The sequence below is a fragment of the Carassius auratus genome, chromosome 26 (genome assembly GCF_003368295.1).
Source record: "Carassius auratus strain Wakin chromosome 26, ASM336829v1, whole genome shotgun sequence".
Lineage (NCBI taxonomy): Eukaryota > Metazoa > Chordata > Actinopteri > Cypriniformes > Cyprinidae > Carassius > Carassius auratus.
Window position 1 is genome coordinate 13860712 of NC_039268.1, and position 19737 is coordinate 13880448.

Here is a 19737-nt window from a genome sequence, read left to right on the forward strand (position 1 = left end):
TCAGCAGTGCTGCATCCCGCTGATCACCCTTCCCTCAACCTCCAGCTGTTTCTGTATTAGTCTAACCACTTTATTCAGCCTCACAGAATTTATAGCAGTTTTGCCAAAGGATAGTCTTCCTGTTAATCATACTGAACAACACTTATTCTGAGGTGGTACTTTGATGGTAATTGTGGCAATACCACAGTGCTTTGATCTATACCATACTGGAATGGCCAACTAGTAATCCCACAACCAACCAATGATTAGAACAGTACAGTGGTTCATGATCTTAGATTTTTACATTGGACATTTAGTTGGTGAGCCAGGAAATGAAATTGTGGTGATTTAAATAACGATAGAAGTAAAATTTTTGGTTGAACTAACTTTTCTTGCATAGTTTTGTTTAAGGTTTTTAAGAATGAGAGAAGTTTCAGGACAGTTCTTTTTGAATACCTGTCTTTGTTGAAGTCCTGTGAATAATCCTGTTCAAGAGCTGCACTTATCTTCAGCAGTGGTTCTCAGGATTTTTCACTCAATGATCCTCCATTGTCCAACACAAAATTCTTGCCCCCCTCTCAGTATAGGCTAAAACAGTTCCAATATGTTCCGTAGTTATGAGAAAGCAGCTTTTCAGACCTTTTTTATTAACAGAAGAGAGCATTGTACCTAAATATGTGTATTAATTGCAATTTGTTCTGTGATTCTAGAAGTTTTAGGAACATGGACGTCCAGTCCTTTTTATGTTGTTAAACTCAACAGTGTTTTTGGTTTTTCAGAATTTACCAAACCGTTGTTTTGGACACTTATAATATTATATATATCTCTCTGATGGATTTGTTTTTGTTTGAAGCCTAACAATTGTCTTTTTTACTTGTATGGAGAGATCCTTTGACTGCAAGGTGTGGGTTTACAGCAACAGTTTCAAAATGCAAATGGCACTTTTGCATTTGGACCCTTCAACTCAATCAACTCCAGACCCTTAAAGAATAGCTCACATCCATCCAATGAACAGCTTTTGAGTCAATTGTTCAATAACTCAAAAAGGGGGTAGGTACATATTAAAGACCTGTAATTCATTAACCTTTCCTTCAATTTTGATGAATTGAGAATCTTTGCTTTAAGCCCATCTTCATGATATAACTGTACTTAAATGCGTTTTGGTCAGCAGCTAAAAAAAAAATTGTCCCTGTGTCCAAATATATATGGACCTTATTGTATGTATATGTACTGTATATAATACATTCATCAACAGTATTACACAGGCCTTCTTAAAGCTGCTGTAATTTCAGTGCCAGTGCTATTGGCAAATAATGGATATTACCTTGGGATGGGGCAAGTATTTTACATAATAAAAAAAAAAAAAAAGTTTAATACCGAGCCTCTTCTGGTGACCCATCAGTTCGTCAATTTTGAAAAAATTACTAAAAAACATTGATTGGCATATCCCTATACTGAATGATGAACATATTTATAGACCATGGTATTTACGTGCTACTTAAAAAAATGGAATTACCATAATACTTATTCAAATAATCAACATATGAACATTATGCTTTTTATTAGTGATTTGTTTTTGATCTTCTAAAGACTCTAAATGAATTTCATGGTTTGATAGACAAACTTAGAATTGAACATTGACATGTACACACACACACACACACACACAGACACATTATTCGAAACAAATTAACATCTAATGATAAAGCCATCCGCACATGAGACCACTAACTTAAAAACTGATATTGGAAAATAATATAACTTGTCCTATTTTGTAAGAAATTATCACTGAATTCAGAACATTTTTGGAAACAACACAATTCTTTTTTTTTCTCTCTCTCTCTCTCTCTTTCTGCACTTCTCGTCTTATTATCATGGTATTTTCATTGCCTGTGGCTCATGGTGACCTTGGAATAATACACACATGAGCATGTGCATGTGTAGACATGCACAAAAACACAAAGAAAACTGGCATCTCATTATCCTTGGGCCAAACTCGCAGACATCTCATTACTGCCCTGCACTTTCTCTCATGCTGATTATCATCTCCATCTGTTCTCTCTCTCTAGCAATGTGTCAATGTTAGTCAGTGTCAGCAGATAACCTCAACTCCCCTCAGATCCAGGAACAGTGTCCTAAAGCTTCGCCCCAAAGTATGTTAGTGGAGTGCAGCCAGCAATAGCAGGTTTTCCTCTCTGCTGAAAGCCTCTAGATTCACTTCAGGTTTTCCATTTCTCACTTGCTCCTTCCTTAGAAACTCTGCATGTTTCATGTTTTATTTCTGTTAAAGAAGTATTTCTGGTACAAGTGAAGATCACTTGGCAGCATTTCTGGCATAAAGTTTCAAAATTTCACTTTATGAGGTTTTTTTTTTTTTACATTAATATGAGTTCCCCTAGCCTGTCTATGGCCCCCCAGTGGCTAGAAATTCTGATAGGTGTAAACCAAGCTCTTGGTGTCCTGCTCTGCCTTTGAGAAAATGAGAGCTCAGATGGGCCGATCTGGAATCTTCACCTTATGTCATCATAAGGGAAAAGGTTACCTCCCCTTTCTCTGCTTTGCCCTCCCAGAGAACTTGGGAGAAAACATTTAATTCAGTCGCAATGTCAGCACAGGTGTTACAAACAGACTTTTACGATATGGATTCGACAGCACCGCCACAAACATTGAGTACCAGTATTCATTAATGCATGATCTGTGATCAGTGATTTTTGATGTGTAGCTAATTATTCATGTTGTTCTCACAGACTTTCTTTCTAAATCGTTTAAAACTATTTATGCATCAGTGAATCAAGCCAATTACTAAATTACCAACTTCACATTGTTTCTCTTAGTAATTGTTATTTAAATTGTGATTTAACTACACAAGAGCTATCAAAGAACACTCATTTATTTAGCGAGTATATCTGCACACTTGCCCAAACTGCCGTTATAATGAATGATGCCGTTATGCTGCACAACGAAGCTCTTACTGTATCCATGTAGATATTGTGTTTGCTGTTAGTTGTATTGAAAGCATTTTGTGAGAGAAAACGCTCTGCAATGAGGAGATCACTGCATTCAGGCGATAAACAGACACTGTATACTCAATGCTCATCACTGCAGCCTTTCACGTGATGGAAAAAGATATAAAAAATAATGCAATAATCAACACTTCCAAGATTTGTTAACCTTCACAGCTGTAATAGTAAAAAAAAAAAAAAAAAAACGTAGTAAAAGTATTTGAGAGGGATTCCACATGTAATACGTATTTCAAATGCAAAGTTGTCAGCCAATCACAACAGTTGGCATTTACTCTGTGTCTCACAGCAGACACGCCCCTTCTGTTTTTATTACCTTTCTGGACATGGACAGTATACCGTACATACATTTTCAATGGCGGGACAGAAAGCTCTCAGACTTAATCTAAAATATCTTAAACTGTGTTCTGAAGATGAACAGAGTTCTTATGGGTTTGGAACGACATAAAGGGTGAGTCATTAATGACATAATTTTCATTTTTGGGTGAACTAACCCTTTAAGTATAATGAACACATTTGTCATGTTCAGGAAACCAGTTTAAGATGATTTGAGCTTTGTAAAATGGAGCCTTATCCAGCCAGTCATAAAGGGAAGGTCAGCAACAATACTCAGGTAGGCGTTTAAACAATGTGGTGTTTAAACAATAATCAGTTGGAGCTGGGGCCCAAAGTGTTCCAAGAATATATCCCTTCACCATTACACCACCTCCACTTCCCTGAACTGTTAATACAAGGCAGGATGGATCCATTCTTTCATGTTGTTTACACCACATTCTGACCCTAACATCCGAATGCTGCAGCAGAAATAGAGATTCATGAGACCAGGCAACTTTTTCCAATCTTCTATTGTCCAATTTCGGTGAGCCTGTGGGAATTGTAGCCTCAGTTTCCTGTTCTTAGCTGAATGAAGTGGCACCCGGTGTTTTCTGCTCCTGTAGAAAACATTACACTGCTTCAAGGTTAAATAAGCTGTGTTTAACCTCGAAGCACTAATGCATAACTCGGTTGTAACAAGTGGTTGAGTTACTGTTGCCTTTCTATCGACACAAACCAGTCTAGCCATATTACTGTGACATCTGGCATCAGCAAGGCCTTTTCGCACACAGAACTGCTGCTCACTATTTATCTTTTGGACCCTTCTCTGTAAACCCTGGAAATTTTTATACATGAAAATCCCAGTAGATCAGCAGTTTCTGAAGTATTCAGACCAGTCCATCTGGCACCAGCAACCATGGTACATTCAAAATCACCTTCTCCATTCTTGAACTGGTTTGAACTTCTGAAGATCATCTCGACCATGTCTACATGCCTAAATGCATTGTGTTGCTGCCATGTGATTGGTGGATATATGTGTTACCGAGCAGGTGAACAGGTGCACCTAATAAAGTGGCTGGTGAATGTATTTGTGTGTTATAGTTGTAACAAGATATATGTGTATTTGTGTAATGTACTGAGAGCTTTAAAAAGCGTTTATGATGTACAGTATGTGTTCATTTTGTTGTGTGTGTGGTGAATTGCAGTGTGCATTTGTGGGAAACATTGATACGGCAACTTACCACACCCACATTCTTAAAGGGATAGTTGACCCAAAAATGAAAATTGCCCCATGGTTTACTCAACCTCAACTCAAGCCATCCTAGGTGTATTTGACTTTCTTCTTTCAGATTCATACAATCGAAGTCTTGCGAGAACCAAGTTTTGTTTCAAAGGAAAACCATTCTCCTCTTGGCTTATATCAACATTTTTCTTTACAAATCCTTGTTTTGTACTAGTCTGTGACTGGTGTTTTGTTTTATTCTGTTCGCTTTGCTTCCACATTCGTCACTTTTCACTGGAGCTTATGTACGCCTAAGTCCTACATCATCTGCCACTCTCTCAAACAACAGGTAGTGGAAGCTAGAAATTACGGCTTATAAAGTTTTACATACGGATATTATTCTTAAACAAACACATAACTTCACTTCAGAAGGCCTTTATTTACCACCGGAGCTGTGTTGAGCACTTTTTATGATGAATGGATGCACTTTATTGGATTTCAAAATCTCAGCACCCATTCACTGGCGTTTTAAAGCTTGGAAAAGTAAGGACATTTTTTATAACTCCAATTGCATTCATCTGAAAGAAGAAAGTCATATAAACCTAGGATGACTTTAGGGTGAGTACTGTAAATCATGGGGTAATTTTCATTTTTAGGTGAACTATCCCTATCAACATGTTTCAAACCTGTGGTAAGAACCATAAGAAACAGGTGCTAAAATAAGGGGTTTCATGACATTTAAACTCCTGCATTTGTATACTGGTACTTAAAAATAATATGGTACCAAAAATGTAAAATAGTGCAACATCACCATCAGCATTGCTTTATTTCATTACTTTTGAAATTTCAAGCCGGTGTGACATTTCATGTAACTCTCGGAGAATGCATAAACTGATTAAAAATAGGGACACCTTGAAATGCAATGCAGGTTGCTTTTAATAAAAGTGAGTGTGTGCCAAATGCATAAGGGTAATTTTAAATGTAAAGTGTGCAGTGAGGCAGATAAGTGATGGCTGCGGTGGATGATGTGAAAAATTTTGCTCGTTCCTCTTAACTCTGAAAAGCAGTGCTGTAGAAGCAAAACATACACAACCAAAATGAAAATTTGTTTAACTGCAGACCGAGCACCAGAAATCTGCAATAAAGACATGTGTCGCTTTAAAATGCATTACATCAGACCTTGCAAAGCATCTGTCCTGTGCTTATTCCCAATTACACAAGTACTTCAGAGCTCTGCAAATGACATAAACATAAATGCACACATTCTTAATAAGTTTGGGACAAAACATAGTTTAACTGCTTTTTATTTTATTCAGGATTATATTTCATTAAGCCTTTTATATTTAAAAAAAAAGAAGAAAAATAAATATATATATATATACTTAAAAATTCTGTGACAAACGTCTCAGGTTATGAATGTAAGACACTGCGTCCTCCGAAGGGACACTATGGGGAACACCTCATCGTGACCCGTGTCTGGAGCATGCTTTGAAAAATGCCAATGTGTTTGCCGGCGACAGCCTCTGACGTCGCTACCGGCGCGACTATAAATACGCGCCTGTAGGACCCGTCACTTATCTTCTTCGTGAAGCTTGCGTCCGAAGCATGGCAGGGAGCTAGAGGACGCAGTGTCTCGTTCCCTCTCAGGGAACCATGGTTACATTCGTAACCTGAGACGTTCCCTGTCAAGGGAACTTCGAACTGCGTCCTCTGAAGGGACACTATGGGGAACAGTATACCCACGCCGCCATGCTGAGGGGAGTGCAGGCCAGAATCATGGCAAACACTAAGTACCAACTCTACCATTTCACCGGGAGTCGCCCCTGGGGCGGTTCGACGGCTGTCCATGACATTATCCCTTATGGCCAAAGGCTACATACCCAACTTACCTGAAGGGCCTCGGCCCGGGGTAGAGCTGAAGGCTTGGAATCACGAAAGATTCCTTTAAAGGGATACGGCTAAGAACTTAGCACTGTTTATTACCAAGTCTTGCCTGTCACAAAGGAGGGGCTCTCGTGGCACTCTGATAGAGCAGCTCGTAGATGGAATGGCCCGGGAGCAGAGCAATTGGAGGACGGAATGTACAGATGAAGCCTCGGCCACGCCTGTACCATGGTGTCCAGCCCCAATGGAGCTGGATGAGTCAGAGGAAGCCTAGTGCGACACCCTAGGAAGGAAGATAGTGCGACACTCTCTTGAGCCGCAAAACCGATCCACCCAGGTCTGGCCAACCTCTCTAACTCTACTTCAACACCTTGGTGCGAAGGCGCCATTCCCCGAGCCTCAGCCCCTGCCTCAGCAGGATGTCTGCTCTCACAGTGCGTCTCAAAACAGTATGTAGTACTGGAGCGCTCTGATGAAAAAACCGAGAATTCAGTCTCTCATGAGAGGAGGACTCCGAGCTCCGAGCAGCATGCTCATAGGCGACCCTTTTAGAAAAGGGGAGCGCTGCTAAACTACCGTGAGAATTGCCCACACAGCCCCTCATGTTGAGAGGCGGTGCTTGAGGTGTATAACAAATACACACTGGTTGGATGAAGCCCAAGGAACCCCGGGGCTAATCATCTTAAGAAAGGGAACGAAGCGGAGCGCGTAACCCTTACCGTACAGGATTTTAGAAAGTGCGCAGAGCCTTGCGTGCACACTTACCACTTCACCAGAGAGACCTGTGAAGCCTACTATCTGATAACCACAATATGTGGGAGTTCACCTACAGAGAGGCCTAGAGAGGCCTACTACCTTGTTACCAGATAACCACCTCAGTGGAAGGTAATATGGAACTCGACTCCAGGGAGGCCTGGTGAGGCCTACTACCTGACAACCACAAACCGTGGGAGCTTGTTTTTTTTTAGTGGAAACGCACAGCATGTGGGAGCTAAATCTCCAAGGAGGCCTGGTGAGGCCTACTACCTGACAACCACAGTATGTCGGAGCTCGCCTTCAGAGAGACCTGGTGAAGCCTACTATCTGAAAACCACAATATGCTATTTAGTGGAAACGCACAGTATGTGGGAGCTAAATCTCCAGGGAGGCCTGGTGAGGCCTACTACCTGGAAACCAAAGTATGTGGGAGCTCACCATCAGAGAGGCCTGGTGAAGCCTACTATCTGAAAAAAACACAATATGCGGGAGTCCACACAGCCCCTCATGTTGAGGGAAGCGATGCTTGGGGCGTATAACAAATACACACTGGTTGAATGAAGCCCAAGAAACCTCGGGGCTAATCATCTTAAGAAAGGGAACGAAGCGGAGCGCGTAACCCTTACCGTACAGGATTTTAGAAAGTGCGAAGAGCCTTTCGTGCACACTTACCACTTACGTGGATTTGAGACAGTGCGCAAAGTGTTCACGTGCACACTGACCACCATGTGGTTTTGAGACAGTACACAGGCTTAGCGTGTGTACAGAAAGGTTCCTAAGCATCGCATAGGCGCTGGATCGCACTGGAGAGGCAAGCTCCAACCCTCAAGCGGGAGCATCACCTGAGGCAGTACATACAGAAGGACTCCGTAACTACCACCTCCCCGGATGCGCCAAGCGGCCAGGCAGCCCCTCAGGGTGACCTGGCCGGATATCCATGAAATTCCCTGCAGTGCTGTGCCAGTTCTGACGATCAGCCAGGCTCCTCGGGAGGGGTGTGGGACGAGCAACCGCAGAGGGCTTGCTTCCCGCACGTGGAACTCGCTCTGCGGTGGGTGTCGCGCCCTGGGGGGACGAACCCACGCGGCACGGCCGCCTGCTGAAAGCATGTGATCGTGGCCAGAGCACAAGGCTGGAACTGAGCACTGTAAAGGAAACTCACAGAGTCTGTTAGAAGACATAACCACCAGCAACATAACACCCATAAGCAGAAAGGGTTAATACTCACCCACCCTCCTTTACTGGAGTCCCGCTTTACGGGGCGCCCCCTTTTGGTCCGGACCGTCAGTAAGGTGGTCACTATGAAAATAGGACCAACCAAAAACATAACAGGTCCAGGATAGGAGACTGTTATGTGAGAAACTTTCCACCTATCCACGATCAGGTGGAGCGCTGGTGGCTACAGGGGAATTAGGCAGGGGAGAAATGAAACAGAATTTAAAAACATCCAAAAAGGAAGTGACGAACTCCTAGGTATCGCTCTGATCCGGACGAGAACGCTGCCCCGTCTGAATCACATCCCTCAGACCCTGCTTACCTCTTCGTGACCCGCGATTCCTCTTGCCCCTGCCCTCAGGCGGGGGAGGAGCGCGAGCCGCGACACTAGCCTTCTGCGCCCGTCTTCGATCCTCAGATCGAGATGGGCCAGGACCCCTTTGTTGTTCGGGCTCTGCTGCTGCGTATGATTTACCATTTAAGCGGGATGTATCCTGGAAGGGCTTAGATGGCAAAGAGGGAGATTTTAGAGAGGATGTTCCCCCACTGAGAGATAGCAAGCCAGCATCTCTTCTACAGAGGGCATCCTCTCATAGCCGTCCTCGTGCATGCCGTCGATATCAGCATAACTGAATGCTGAAACCGATGGATGCGAGAGAAAAACAGCCTCTTCCATTCCTTTTCGACTTCTGCATGTAAGTCAGGCAAGAATGGGAGGCTCACCTGGGCTGGCGGGCTATGTTCAGGAAAATAACACTCATCGAGGCTACCTCGCGACGTTACCTTTCTGGCACACTTCCATGGCAAGTTCATTTATTTATTTTTATTTTGCCGCGGCGTGACCCATAACCTCTAACAGCTCCCCATACGCAGAGCAGGAGAAATGAGCGGCTCAGCCTCAGCTTCTTCACCACTCTCAAATATCTCCTGCTCTTTCTGGGTAGAACCCAGCAGAGCACTAACTTCAGTGTCAGAAAGGGTTAATGACAACGCATCTTCCTCTCGAAGTTCGCTCTCGTTTGCCGCCGGAGAGTGTGAGAGGAAAAGTCCCTCTCTATACTCCTTAGCGAGATCCACCTGTGATCCCCACGAGCTCATTCTCCTCCGTGCCTCGGCAACGGAGGGTCCTGAGCCGCGAGATCCAGATGACAAACGAGAGCGGAGCTTTTCCACAGAAAAACGCTCGCAGTGCGCGCAGATTGCCCCCTCAAGGACATTGCGCGCGTGCTCTTCGCCCAAACAAGAGACGCAAAGACTGTGTGTGTCATCAGGTGTCAAATAACGCTGACATGGATGCACACACTGTTTAAACGCCTTGCTAGTGGATGCCATGATAACGATAATAGATCGTTCTTACCATTCTGGTCGTTTCTCAGATGCACGCTTCAAACAAAACAGTCAATGAAGACAAAGAAGATAAGTGACGGGTCCTACGTGCGCGTATTTATAGTCGCGGCACGTCCTGATTTTGCCAAGTCCGATGTGTTCCTAGGTCAACATATTTTGTTGACCCTGGAACAACATTTTACTCCAAAAATATATTCTTAACCATATCCCTACACCTAAACCTAACCTTAACCATGAGTAATCCCTAAAATCAGAGGATATGATAGATGAATGACACTGATGTACAAGCACCAAACACTGATTTTAAGCATAAACTTCACAAAATCTATAAACTGGTTCTTCAAATCTGATTGGTTAATCACAATGTTGTTCCAGGGTCAACAACGATGTTGTCCCAGGAACATGTCTCACTTGGTAAAATCAGGTTAGGCATAGTCGCGCCGGTAGCGACGTCAGAGGCTGTCGCCGGCCAACACATTGGCGTTTTTCAAATTATGCTTCAGACACGGGTCACGACGAGGTGTTCCCCATAGTGTCCCTTCAGAGGACGCAGTTCAAAGTTCCCTTGACAGGGAACTTTCATTTATATTCCAGATGAGCAGAAGATGAAATGTCCCTCATCTTTCTCCTCATATTCTGGGAGAATTATTTCTATACTTGCGACAAGCCAATTTCCTGCCTGTGTAATTTTGTTTCTTGTTGTACGATCAGTGCCAGTAAAGGTCAGCAGCTGCCTTTATCAGACCTGCCTCACACTTTCAGCCTCCTCTCTTTTCTGCCTCTCCTCTCTTGTTTTCACCATACACTCCTGTCATTTCTTGTTATTTTGTATATGACTAGACAGTTCATGGTAATCCATCTGAAAACATTTAAGCAAATGTAGCTGTAACCTTTAAAGGGTTAGTTCACCCAGATAGCAAATTTATGTAGTTAATAACTTACCCTCATGTTCTTTCAAACCTGTAAGACCTCCGTTTATCTTTGGAACACAGTTTAAGATATTTTAGATTTAGTCAGAGAGCTCTCAGTTCCTCCATTGAAGCTTTGTGTACGGTATACTGTCCATGTCCAGAAAGTTAAGAAAAATGTCATCAAAGTAGTCCATGTGACATCAGAGGGTCAGTTAGAATTTTTTGAAGCATCGAAAATACATTTTGGTCCAAAAATAGCAAAAACAACGACTTTATTCAGCATTGTCTTCTCTTCCGTGTCTGTTGTGTGAGAGAGTTCAAATCAAAGCAGTCCGGATATCCGGTTCGCAAACGAATCATTCAGTTCACCAAATCGAACTGAATCGTTTTAAATGTTTCACATCTCTAATACGCATTAATCCACAAATTACTTAAGCTGTTCACTTTTTTAATGTGGCTGACACTCCCTCTGAGTTCAAACAAGCTCCTGAAGCTGGTTGCCTTAAACTTTGTAAGTTCTCTCAACTTTTGATTTTTTTTTTTTACAGTGTAGGAAGTCAGGAATGACACCCAGTGGGAAATTAGCCCCGACAAGGAATGAAAAGTTATTTTTATGGCTCTCCTTATTAAATATGTATTTGTACAGTCAAGTTTCCCTTCGATTTGTAAATTTATTGGAGGAGAGTATTAAAATGAATCACACAGCGAATGTCTTCAGAAAAGTTTCATCAGTTCCATCTTCCCTCAGTGTAATGCGTAATAAAGCAGTGTTTAGAAGCAGGAGCTTTGTTTAAAGAGGTTACCGTGAAAACAGATTTGTTCTGCTGTTCATAAGTGCCCTCTGCTCTGTGTTCCAATTGACAGGGTTCCTACGGGTGTTCACTGCTCCCTACTCCCTAATTGGACTTCACTGACAGTAATGTCTTTCGGACATTTTCACAACACTGTGTATAACAGTTTGGATTGATACATTATTTAAGAGATTTGAGTACTGTATAACATTGGTAGCTCTTATCCACTTTCATTTTTAAAAAGTAGCTCCCGAATGAAATGATGTCGGAGACATGTGCACTAAGGGAAAGTCATGCAAGGAAATGTCTCGTTTATGTGCATGTTGAAAGGTTTCTGATTTTGTCCTTATATCTGCTGTTGACTCATATTTGAGCTGGAGATGAGATTAATGGTGCTGTGTCTCTAGATGTGAGATGTGCTGTCAGTTGTGACACTTTGTGTCAGTGGTTACAGAGAGTAGGTGTATTCACTGATGTTGTAGTGTTTAAAAAGCCCTGTTCACAGAATGCCAGAGCCTCTCATTATAGTTCTGTGAAAGTGTCTGTGTGTGTTGACATTGATGTGTGTATGTATTTTGGGGCTCTCAAAGACCCATGCCCTTGAGGGAAATGTGTTCTGTCATACTGGGACAAACTGTGATCCTCTTGAGCAAAAAACTCTCTGAGCAGATCTAAAGTAGTTCAGTACAGGGTTTCCACGTTCATAACAAACCCCCCAATATTCAATAAGTTTCAAAATTGTGATTTTGAATGACTGTTATTAAATAAATATTAATAGTTATATTAATTAATTCGATTTTATGAATTTAAAAAAATGAAATATTTACAAGTCATGATAATTTCTGTTAAATTAACAATTGTACCAGTTTCAGCAGAACTGAAAATAATGGTAAATAATAATTATTTTTTTGAATTATCAATTTATAATTAATTTGAAGTAGGATTTACTTGAAAAGTTTTGGACTGGGTAGTCTAAAATGCAGCAGCAAGAGTTCTTACTAGAACCAGGAAGTATGACCATATTAGCCCGGTCCTGTCCACACTGCACTGGCTCCCTATCAAACATCGTATAGATTTTAAAATATTGCATATTACTTATAAAGCCCTGAATGGTTTAGCACCTCAGTATTTGAATGAGCTACTTTTACATTATACTCCTCTTCGTCCGCTACGTTCTCAAAACTCAGGCATTGTTTGGGAGGCAGACACACTCTTGCAGTTTAAATCTAGATTAAAGACCCATCTCTTTAACCCGGCATACACATAACATACTAATATGCTTTTAATATTCAAATCCGTTAAAGGATTTTTAGGCTGCATTAATTAGGTAAACCGGAACCGGAAACCCTTCACATAACACCCGATGTACTTGCTACATCATTAGAAGAATGGCATCTACACTAATATTTGTCTGTTTCTCTCTTGTTCCGAGGTCAGCGTGGCCACCAGATCCAGTCTGTATCCAGATCAGAGGGTCACTGCAGTCACCCGGATCCAGTACGTATCCAGACCAGATGGTGGATCAGCACCTAGAAAGGACCTCTACATCCCTGAAAGACAGTGGAAACCAGGACAACTAGAGCCCCAGATACAGATCCCCTGTAAAGACCTTGTCTCAGAGGACCACCAGGAAAAGACCACAGGAAACAGATGATTCTTCTGCACAATCTGACTTTGCTGCAGCCTGGAATTGAACTACTGGTTTCGTCTGGTCAGAGGAGAACTGGCCCCCCAACTGAGCCTGGTTTCTCCCAAGGTTTTTTTCTCCATTCAGTCACCGATGGAGTTCCGGTTCCTTGCCGCTGTCGCCTCTGGCTTGCTTAGTTGTGGTCACTTCATCTACAGCGATATCATTGACTTGATTGCAAATAAATGCACAGACACTATTTAAACTGAACAGAGATGACATCACTGAATTCAATGATGAACAGCCTTAACTATCATTTTGCATTATTGAGACACTGTTTTCCAAATGAATGTTGTTCAGTGCTTTGTCGCAATGTATTTTGTTTAAAGCGCTATATAAATAAAGGTGATTGATTGACTGATTGAAAAGACAAAAAAACAAACAAACAAAAAAAAACAAAAAAAACAAACTCTTTTTCACTAAAAACTAATGTTTTCAAGTAAATAATATGCAATTATTGGAAACAGTTAGTAGATTTAATATAACATTTTTGGAAAGGTTTTTCTTTGTAGAAAATCTCAAACACTCAAAAACACTTAAATACCATAATGCTAATGCTTATATGTACTGTAGATACTTTACATTTTTCCCTATCTTTTAAAATTCCTGTGTAAAGCATATTGTAAGTATTTTTAAACATTACTGCATCCATTTGTGAAGCATTTATACTTATTTGCTAAATAAGTAAAACAAATCATCATAATTAAATAACAATGGCAGACAACATTCTACCTAAATATATTTTAATGTTTGAATTGTAAGGTTCATTATAAGATAAAAAGGATAAAAAGTTATGGATAATTGCAATGATATATTAGTTTAATAATATAATGTATAATTTTTAACTTCAATCACATTATAATTCCTCAGTCAGATTCAGAACTGATGTCTAGATCTTCCTGCCAAAACACAGACCAATCTGAGTGAAAAGTCTCCCACTGTTTGGTGGACAAAGACCCTTACTATAATGTCAAATTCTTGTTCACAATATACTGATTAACAAATGGATTCAAAGACTCAACTCTCAACCTTTCTCTCGTTCTCTCCCCCTCCTTGGTTCTCTATTCTCTCTCTTCTTTTTTTATTCGATGCACATTATTTGGCATTTGGGCTCTTTCGTTTTTTCCCTGTTAAAGAAATGGGGTGAGGAACAGAATGAGATGAATAATAATGCTGAATGACTTTGATGTCCACAGTGCTATCATTAAAACCATCCTGTTTTCCACGAAACAAGGGTTCAGTGTAATGTAAAAATACAGTTTCTGTCATTTTAATATAATTGGTAGTTTATGTGGTGATTCGGCCTGTTTTCTCTTTATTACTTTAGTGTAACTGGGTGGGTGTCTGGTGTCTGTTCACTCTATATGCATCAGTAGCCATGTTTCAGAACACAGAATTTCATTTACACCTAAAACTCTAAAATTGTTTGTACATCACATGCAGCTATCTGTAAAATATTGGATTAATCCATATTTAAAGATAAAGTGAAAGTCATGAAATTTGCCAAGGTAACCCATACTCTGCATTTAACCCATCCAAGTGCTCACACACAGCAGTGAGAACTGAACACACTGTGAACACAACACGGAGCAGTGGGCAGCTATATATCCAGCACCCAGGGAGCAACTTGGGGTTCAGCGCCTTGCTCAAGAGCACTTCAGCCATGGGTATTGAAGGTGGAAGAGAGCACTGTTCATTCACTCCACCCGACCCACAACTCCTGCCAGCACTGAGACTCAAACCTGTGACCTTTGGGTTACAAGTCCAACTCTCTAACCATTAGGCCACAGGAATGGCATGTGATTCAAATTAACCATTACCTTTAGGTGATGGTTGAAGATAAAATTTCCATTCTTTTGATATAAGGAGACCAGTACCTCCACCCCTCCAAGTGGTATGAGGAGTGTGGGAACAAGTTAAATTAGTGGAGAGGGCTGCGGGAGTGGCAGTGTCTTCAGGTTTGATCCAAGTCTCAGTCAGTGCCATGAGGTTGAGACTGGAATGAGTAGCAATAGAAGAAACAAAGTCTGCTTTGTTAACAGCAGACTGGCAGTTCCAGAGACCAACTGGAATAGAGAGCATAGTAGTAGAGTTCAGAGGGACAGGCTGTAGGTTTGTCGGACAGGCCTTCCTGCGATGTACATAGTGTGCTCTCTGAGTGTTAATAGTGATAGTAGAGATCTGAAAGCACATAGTGACTACAAGTGTAAGAAATAAGTATTTGAGAACAAGCTATACAAAAAGTTAAGAAAGAGGAGAAAAGCAATACTCAAGTGCCCTTTTGGTGTCCTTGCTCGGTGGAGTCATGCAGGTAGAGTCGATGGTCTTTACACTTGTCGGTCTTAACACAAGGAGGATTCACATGAGGGCTGCCGTGACCGCTACCACGGTGAAGCTGATCGCTTTTATATTTGCCTGATTACCTGTGATTGAAGTCAGCTGGCCACGCCTCACTATTTAGCAGGCCGAAACTGGGCAGTCACGCGAAACCACTACAGGGATACTGTCAATATCTGACTAGAGGCAAACATACACACATTAAACATACAGCTGCATCTCAATAAATTAGAATGTCATGGAACAGTTAATTTATTTCAGTAATTCAACTCAAATTGTGAAACTTGTGTATAAAATAAATTCAGTGCACACAGACTGAAGTAGTTTAAGTAATTTGTTCTTTTAATTGTGATGATTTTGTCTCACATTTAACAAAAACACACCAATTCACTATCTCAACAAATTAGAATATGGTGACATGCAAATCAGCTAATCAACTCAAAACACATGAAAAAGGTTTCCTGAGCTTTCAAAATGGTCTCTCAGTTTGGTTCACAAGGCTACGCAATTTTGGTGAAGACTGCTGATCTGACTGTTGTCCACAAGACACTCATTGACACCCTTCACAAGGAGGGTTAGCCACAAACTTTATGAGGATTGTCAAGCAAAATCAATACAAGAATTTTAGTGAAATTCAAAAGGAATTTACTCAGGCTGGGGTCAAGGCATCAAGAGCAACCACACACAGATGTGTCATGAATTTGCTGAACCACAGACAATGTCAGAGGCATCTTTTACCTTGGCTAAGGAGAAGAAGAACTGGACTGTTGCCCAGTGGTCCAAAGTCCTCTTTTCAGATGAGAGCAAGTTTTGTATTTTATTTGGAAACCAAGGTTCGGGACAGAGTTCAGCTTCCTGACAGCCTGATGGATGAAGCTGTCCTTCGGTCTGCTAGTCCTGGCCTGGAGACTCCGCAGTCTCCTCCCTGATGGCCACAGACTGAAGAAGCTGTGTGATGGGTGTGTGGGATCACCTGCAATGCAGAGTGCTTTGTGAGTGAGACAGGTTCCTTGAGGGAGGAGAGAGACACCAATGATCTTCTCAGCTGCTCTCACTATGCGTTGCAGAGTCTTTCGGCAGGATGCATTGCAGGCGCCATACCACACAGTGATGCAGCTCGTCAGGATGCTCTCAATGGTGCCTCTGTAGAAGGTGTATATGATGAGGGGCGGGGCTCTGGCTCTTCTCAGTTTGCGGAGGAAGTAAAGACGCCGCTGTGATTTCTAGGCCAGTGCTGCTGTGTTTTCAGTCCAGGAGAGGTCCTCTGTGATGTGTACACCCAGGAACTTGGTGCTGCTCACTTTCTCAACAGTCGCACCATTGATGGTCAGAGGAAAGTGCTGAGTGTGAGTTTTCCTGAAGTCGACAACAATCTCCTTTCGTCTTCTCCATGTTCAAAGAGAGATTGTTGTCACTGCACCATCCGGTGTGCAGTCGTGGGTCAGCAGAGTGAAGATGAGGGGGCTCAGCACACATCCTTGGGGAGTGCCCAGTGTTCAGTGTGATGGTGCTGGATGTGTTGTTGCCGACCCATACTGCCAGTCAGAAAGTCCAACAGCGAGTTGCAAGTTTTGAGCCCCAGCTGGACCAGTTTGTAAATGAGCTGTTGAGGGATGATTGTGTTGAATACTGAACTGAAGTCTATGAACAGCATTTTCATGTATGAGTCCTTTATGTCCAGATGTGTGAGTGCTGAGTTGACGGCAGTGGAGATGGCATCATCGGTCGACTGGTTGGACCGATATGCAACCTGGAAGGGGTCCAGGGAGGGGGGGGGCAGACTTAATGTGACTAGCCATTCAAAGCACTTCATGAGGATGGGAGTAAGTGCAACAGGACGGTACTCATTGAAGCAGAATGGAGATGGCTTCTCCGGAACTGGAATGATGGTGGTAGTTTTGAAACATGTGGGAACAACAGCCTGACTAAGTGAGATGTTGAAAATGTCTGTGAAGACATCAGTGAGTTCTGCTGCAGAGTCTCTCAGTACACACCCAAGGATGTTGCCAGGACCCGGAGCTTTGCATGCATTGATCCTGCTGAAGGATCTCCTCACACTGTCTGAGGTCAGCGTCATCACCTGGTCGCCGGGAGTAGGTGGAGACTTCTGTGCAGTGGTGCTGTTTTGTTGCTTAAAGTGAGCCTAGAAGGTGTTCAGCTCATTCAGCAGAGAGATGTTGCTGTCACAGGTCCGTGGTGGGGGCTTGTACTCCGTACTGGCCTGTATCCCCTGCCACAGGCTCCTAGTGTCTCTGCTCTCACTGAATAATCCTGCTATCCTCCTGGAGTGTTATCTCTTTTTTTGTGATCAACATTTTTATTCAGATTAATTTCACTTTCAGAAATATATCACAAGTCAAGGTTCAAAAGAACTATTTACAAACAGATTCCATGAAGCCGTCCACTTATACAGAGAAAGAGGAAGAAAAATAAAAGTACTAAAAAAATCAGTGAAGCATAGTAGGAATGTCAACTTTTCATCCGATCTAGCAACATCTCAGCAACATTAGTCCAACTCCGAATAGTGTTGTCCTTTGCGCCGTTGAGCCTGGCAGTGGTACCTTCCAGCAAGGCAATGTCTCTAATATATGATAGTATGATAGCCAAGTGAAAGTTAAAGAAATGGATGGTTCTATCCATAATTTCTATATAGTCTTTTTGGCAGCAGTACTTGCAGCTGATAAAGTCCTTTTCTGATGAACATTCAAGTGGAGAATGGAATCATCTAACAATAGAAAAAGTAGGGGATCTCGAAGTACATGTAAATGCATGATATCTGAAAGGACGGAACATACAGTTTTCCAAAAAGGAACCACCACCGGGCATTCCCAAAACATATGCAGGTAAGAGCCTACTGTGGATTAATTACATAAATGGCAGTGAGAATCAGCTCTAACCTTCATCTTATGTGGTACACTAGGAGTGAAATAGGCTCTATTAATACATTTATAATGTATCATCAGATGTGCAAGATTTTTAGAAGCGGTAAAACATCTGGCCCATACCACATCCCAATCAGGTTTAACAATACCATCCCTTTCCCTGGAGTGGATAGCTGGAATATAAGTATACTGTAGTATGAGAATGGAATTATACATCTTAGATACTAAACCACTAGAAGGAGTATCAATGTTCAACCATTCCCACAGAGGCTGAGTAAGCACATTGGCGGCTCAAGGAACGCCGTAGGCTTTTAAAGCTGACCTCAGTTTTAAAGATAGAAAAAAAGAGAATCCAGGTAAAGAAAACTCTACACTTAATTCCTGAAATGATTTGAGCCCGTTATCACAATAAATGTCATTCAAAGTATGATCACCCGCATCAGACCAGATTTTAAAAACAAAGGGTTTGTTGCCAGTGCATAAACGGTTATTATGCCATAATGGAGTTGTCTTAGTATATAAGAAAGGTCCACCCATAATTTTCTCCACCTTTTTCCATACATAGAGCAAATATTAAATTATTGGTCCATAAGTTTTCTTTAAAGATTTTGCAATACCTGAAAAGGAGAGATCTTGTAATCTAACTGGATGGATAATATTTGCTTCCAGAACTCGCAAAGGAACCGGAGAATCTGAGTTAACCCAGGTTCTGATTCCTCTTATTTGAAAGGATAAATTATATAATTCAAAATTAGGTAAAGACAGACCTCCATCTAGTTTCTTACGCTGCATCGTCTTAAGTCTGATTCTGGGTTTTTTCTTCATCTATATTAAGAGTGCTATCTCTTAGACTCTCTGATGACTGGCTGTTCTCAGGCCCACCTCATCTCCATCTCTGAAGGCGGTATTCCATGTCTTAAGGAGTCTGTAGACCTCCCCTGTCATCCACGGCTTCTTATTGGCCCGGACAGTGATGTTTTTTTGACTGTTACATCATCAATACACTTGTTGATGTAGGCAGTGACAGTCTCGGAGTACTCCTGGAGGTCAGTGGAGTTATTGTATGTTGCAGCCTGCTTAAACATGTCCCAGTCAGTTGTGTCAAAGCAGTCTTGAAGAACATCTGATGATCCTTCTGGCTACACTTGAATCTGTTTTTGAACTGGTTTGGTGACTTTAGTGAGCAGTCTGTAAGCAGGCATTAGCGTGACAGTGATGTGGTCTGAAGCCCTGAGGTGGGGGAAGGGGGAGGGCTTTGTAAGCTCCTCTCTGTGTGGTGTAAACAAAGTCCAAAATGTTATTACCTCATGTTGGAAAGTTAAAGTGTTGGTGTATTTTTGGAAACACACTCTTTAAGTCAGCATGGTTGAAATCCCCAGATATGATGAGAA

The 19737-nt window shown here is 41.8% G+C and overlaps 1 protein-coding gene across 1 annotated transcript in view; it reads left to right on the plus strand.

The window, feature by feature from the left end:
* The window catches only part of LOC113043968 (vacuolar protein sorting-associated protein 8 homolog), a 159301-nt gene that overhangs the window by 37841 nt on the left and 101723 nt on the right, over positions 1–19737 (plus strand). The window contains 1 exon segment of the mRNA XM_074559808.1: positions 882–900. Coding sequence (XP_074415909.1) covers positions 882–900 — 19 coding nt within the window.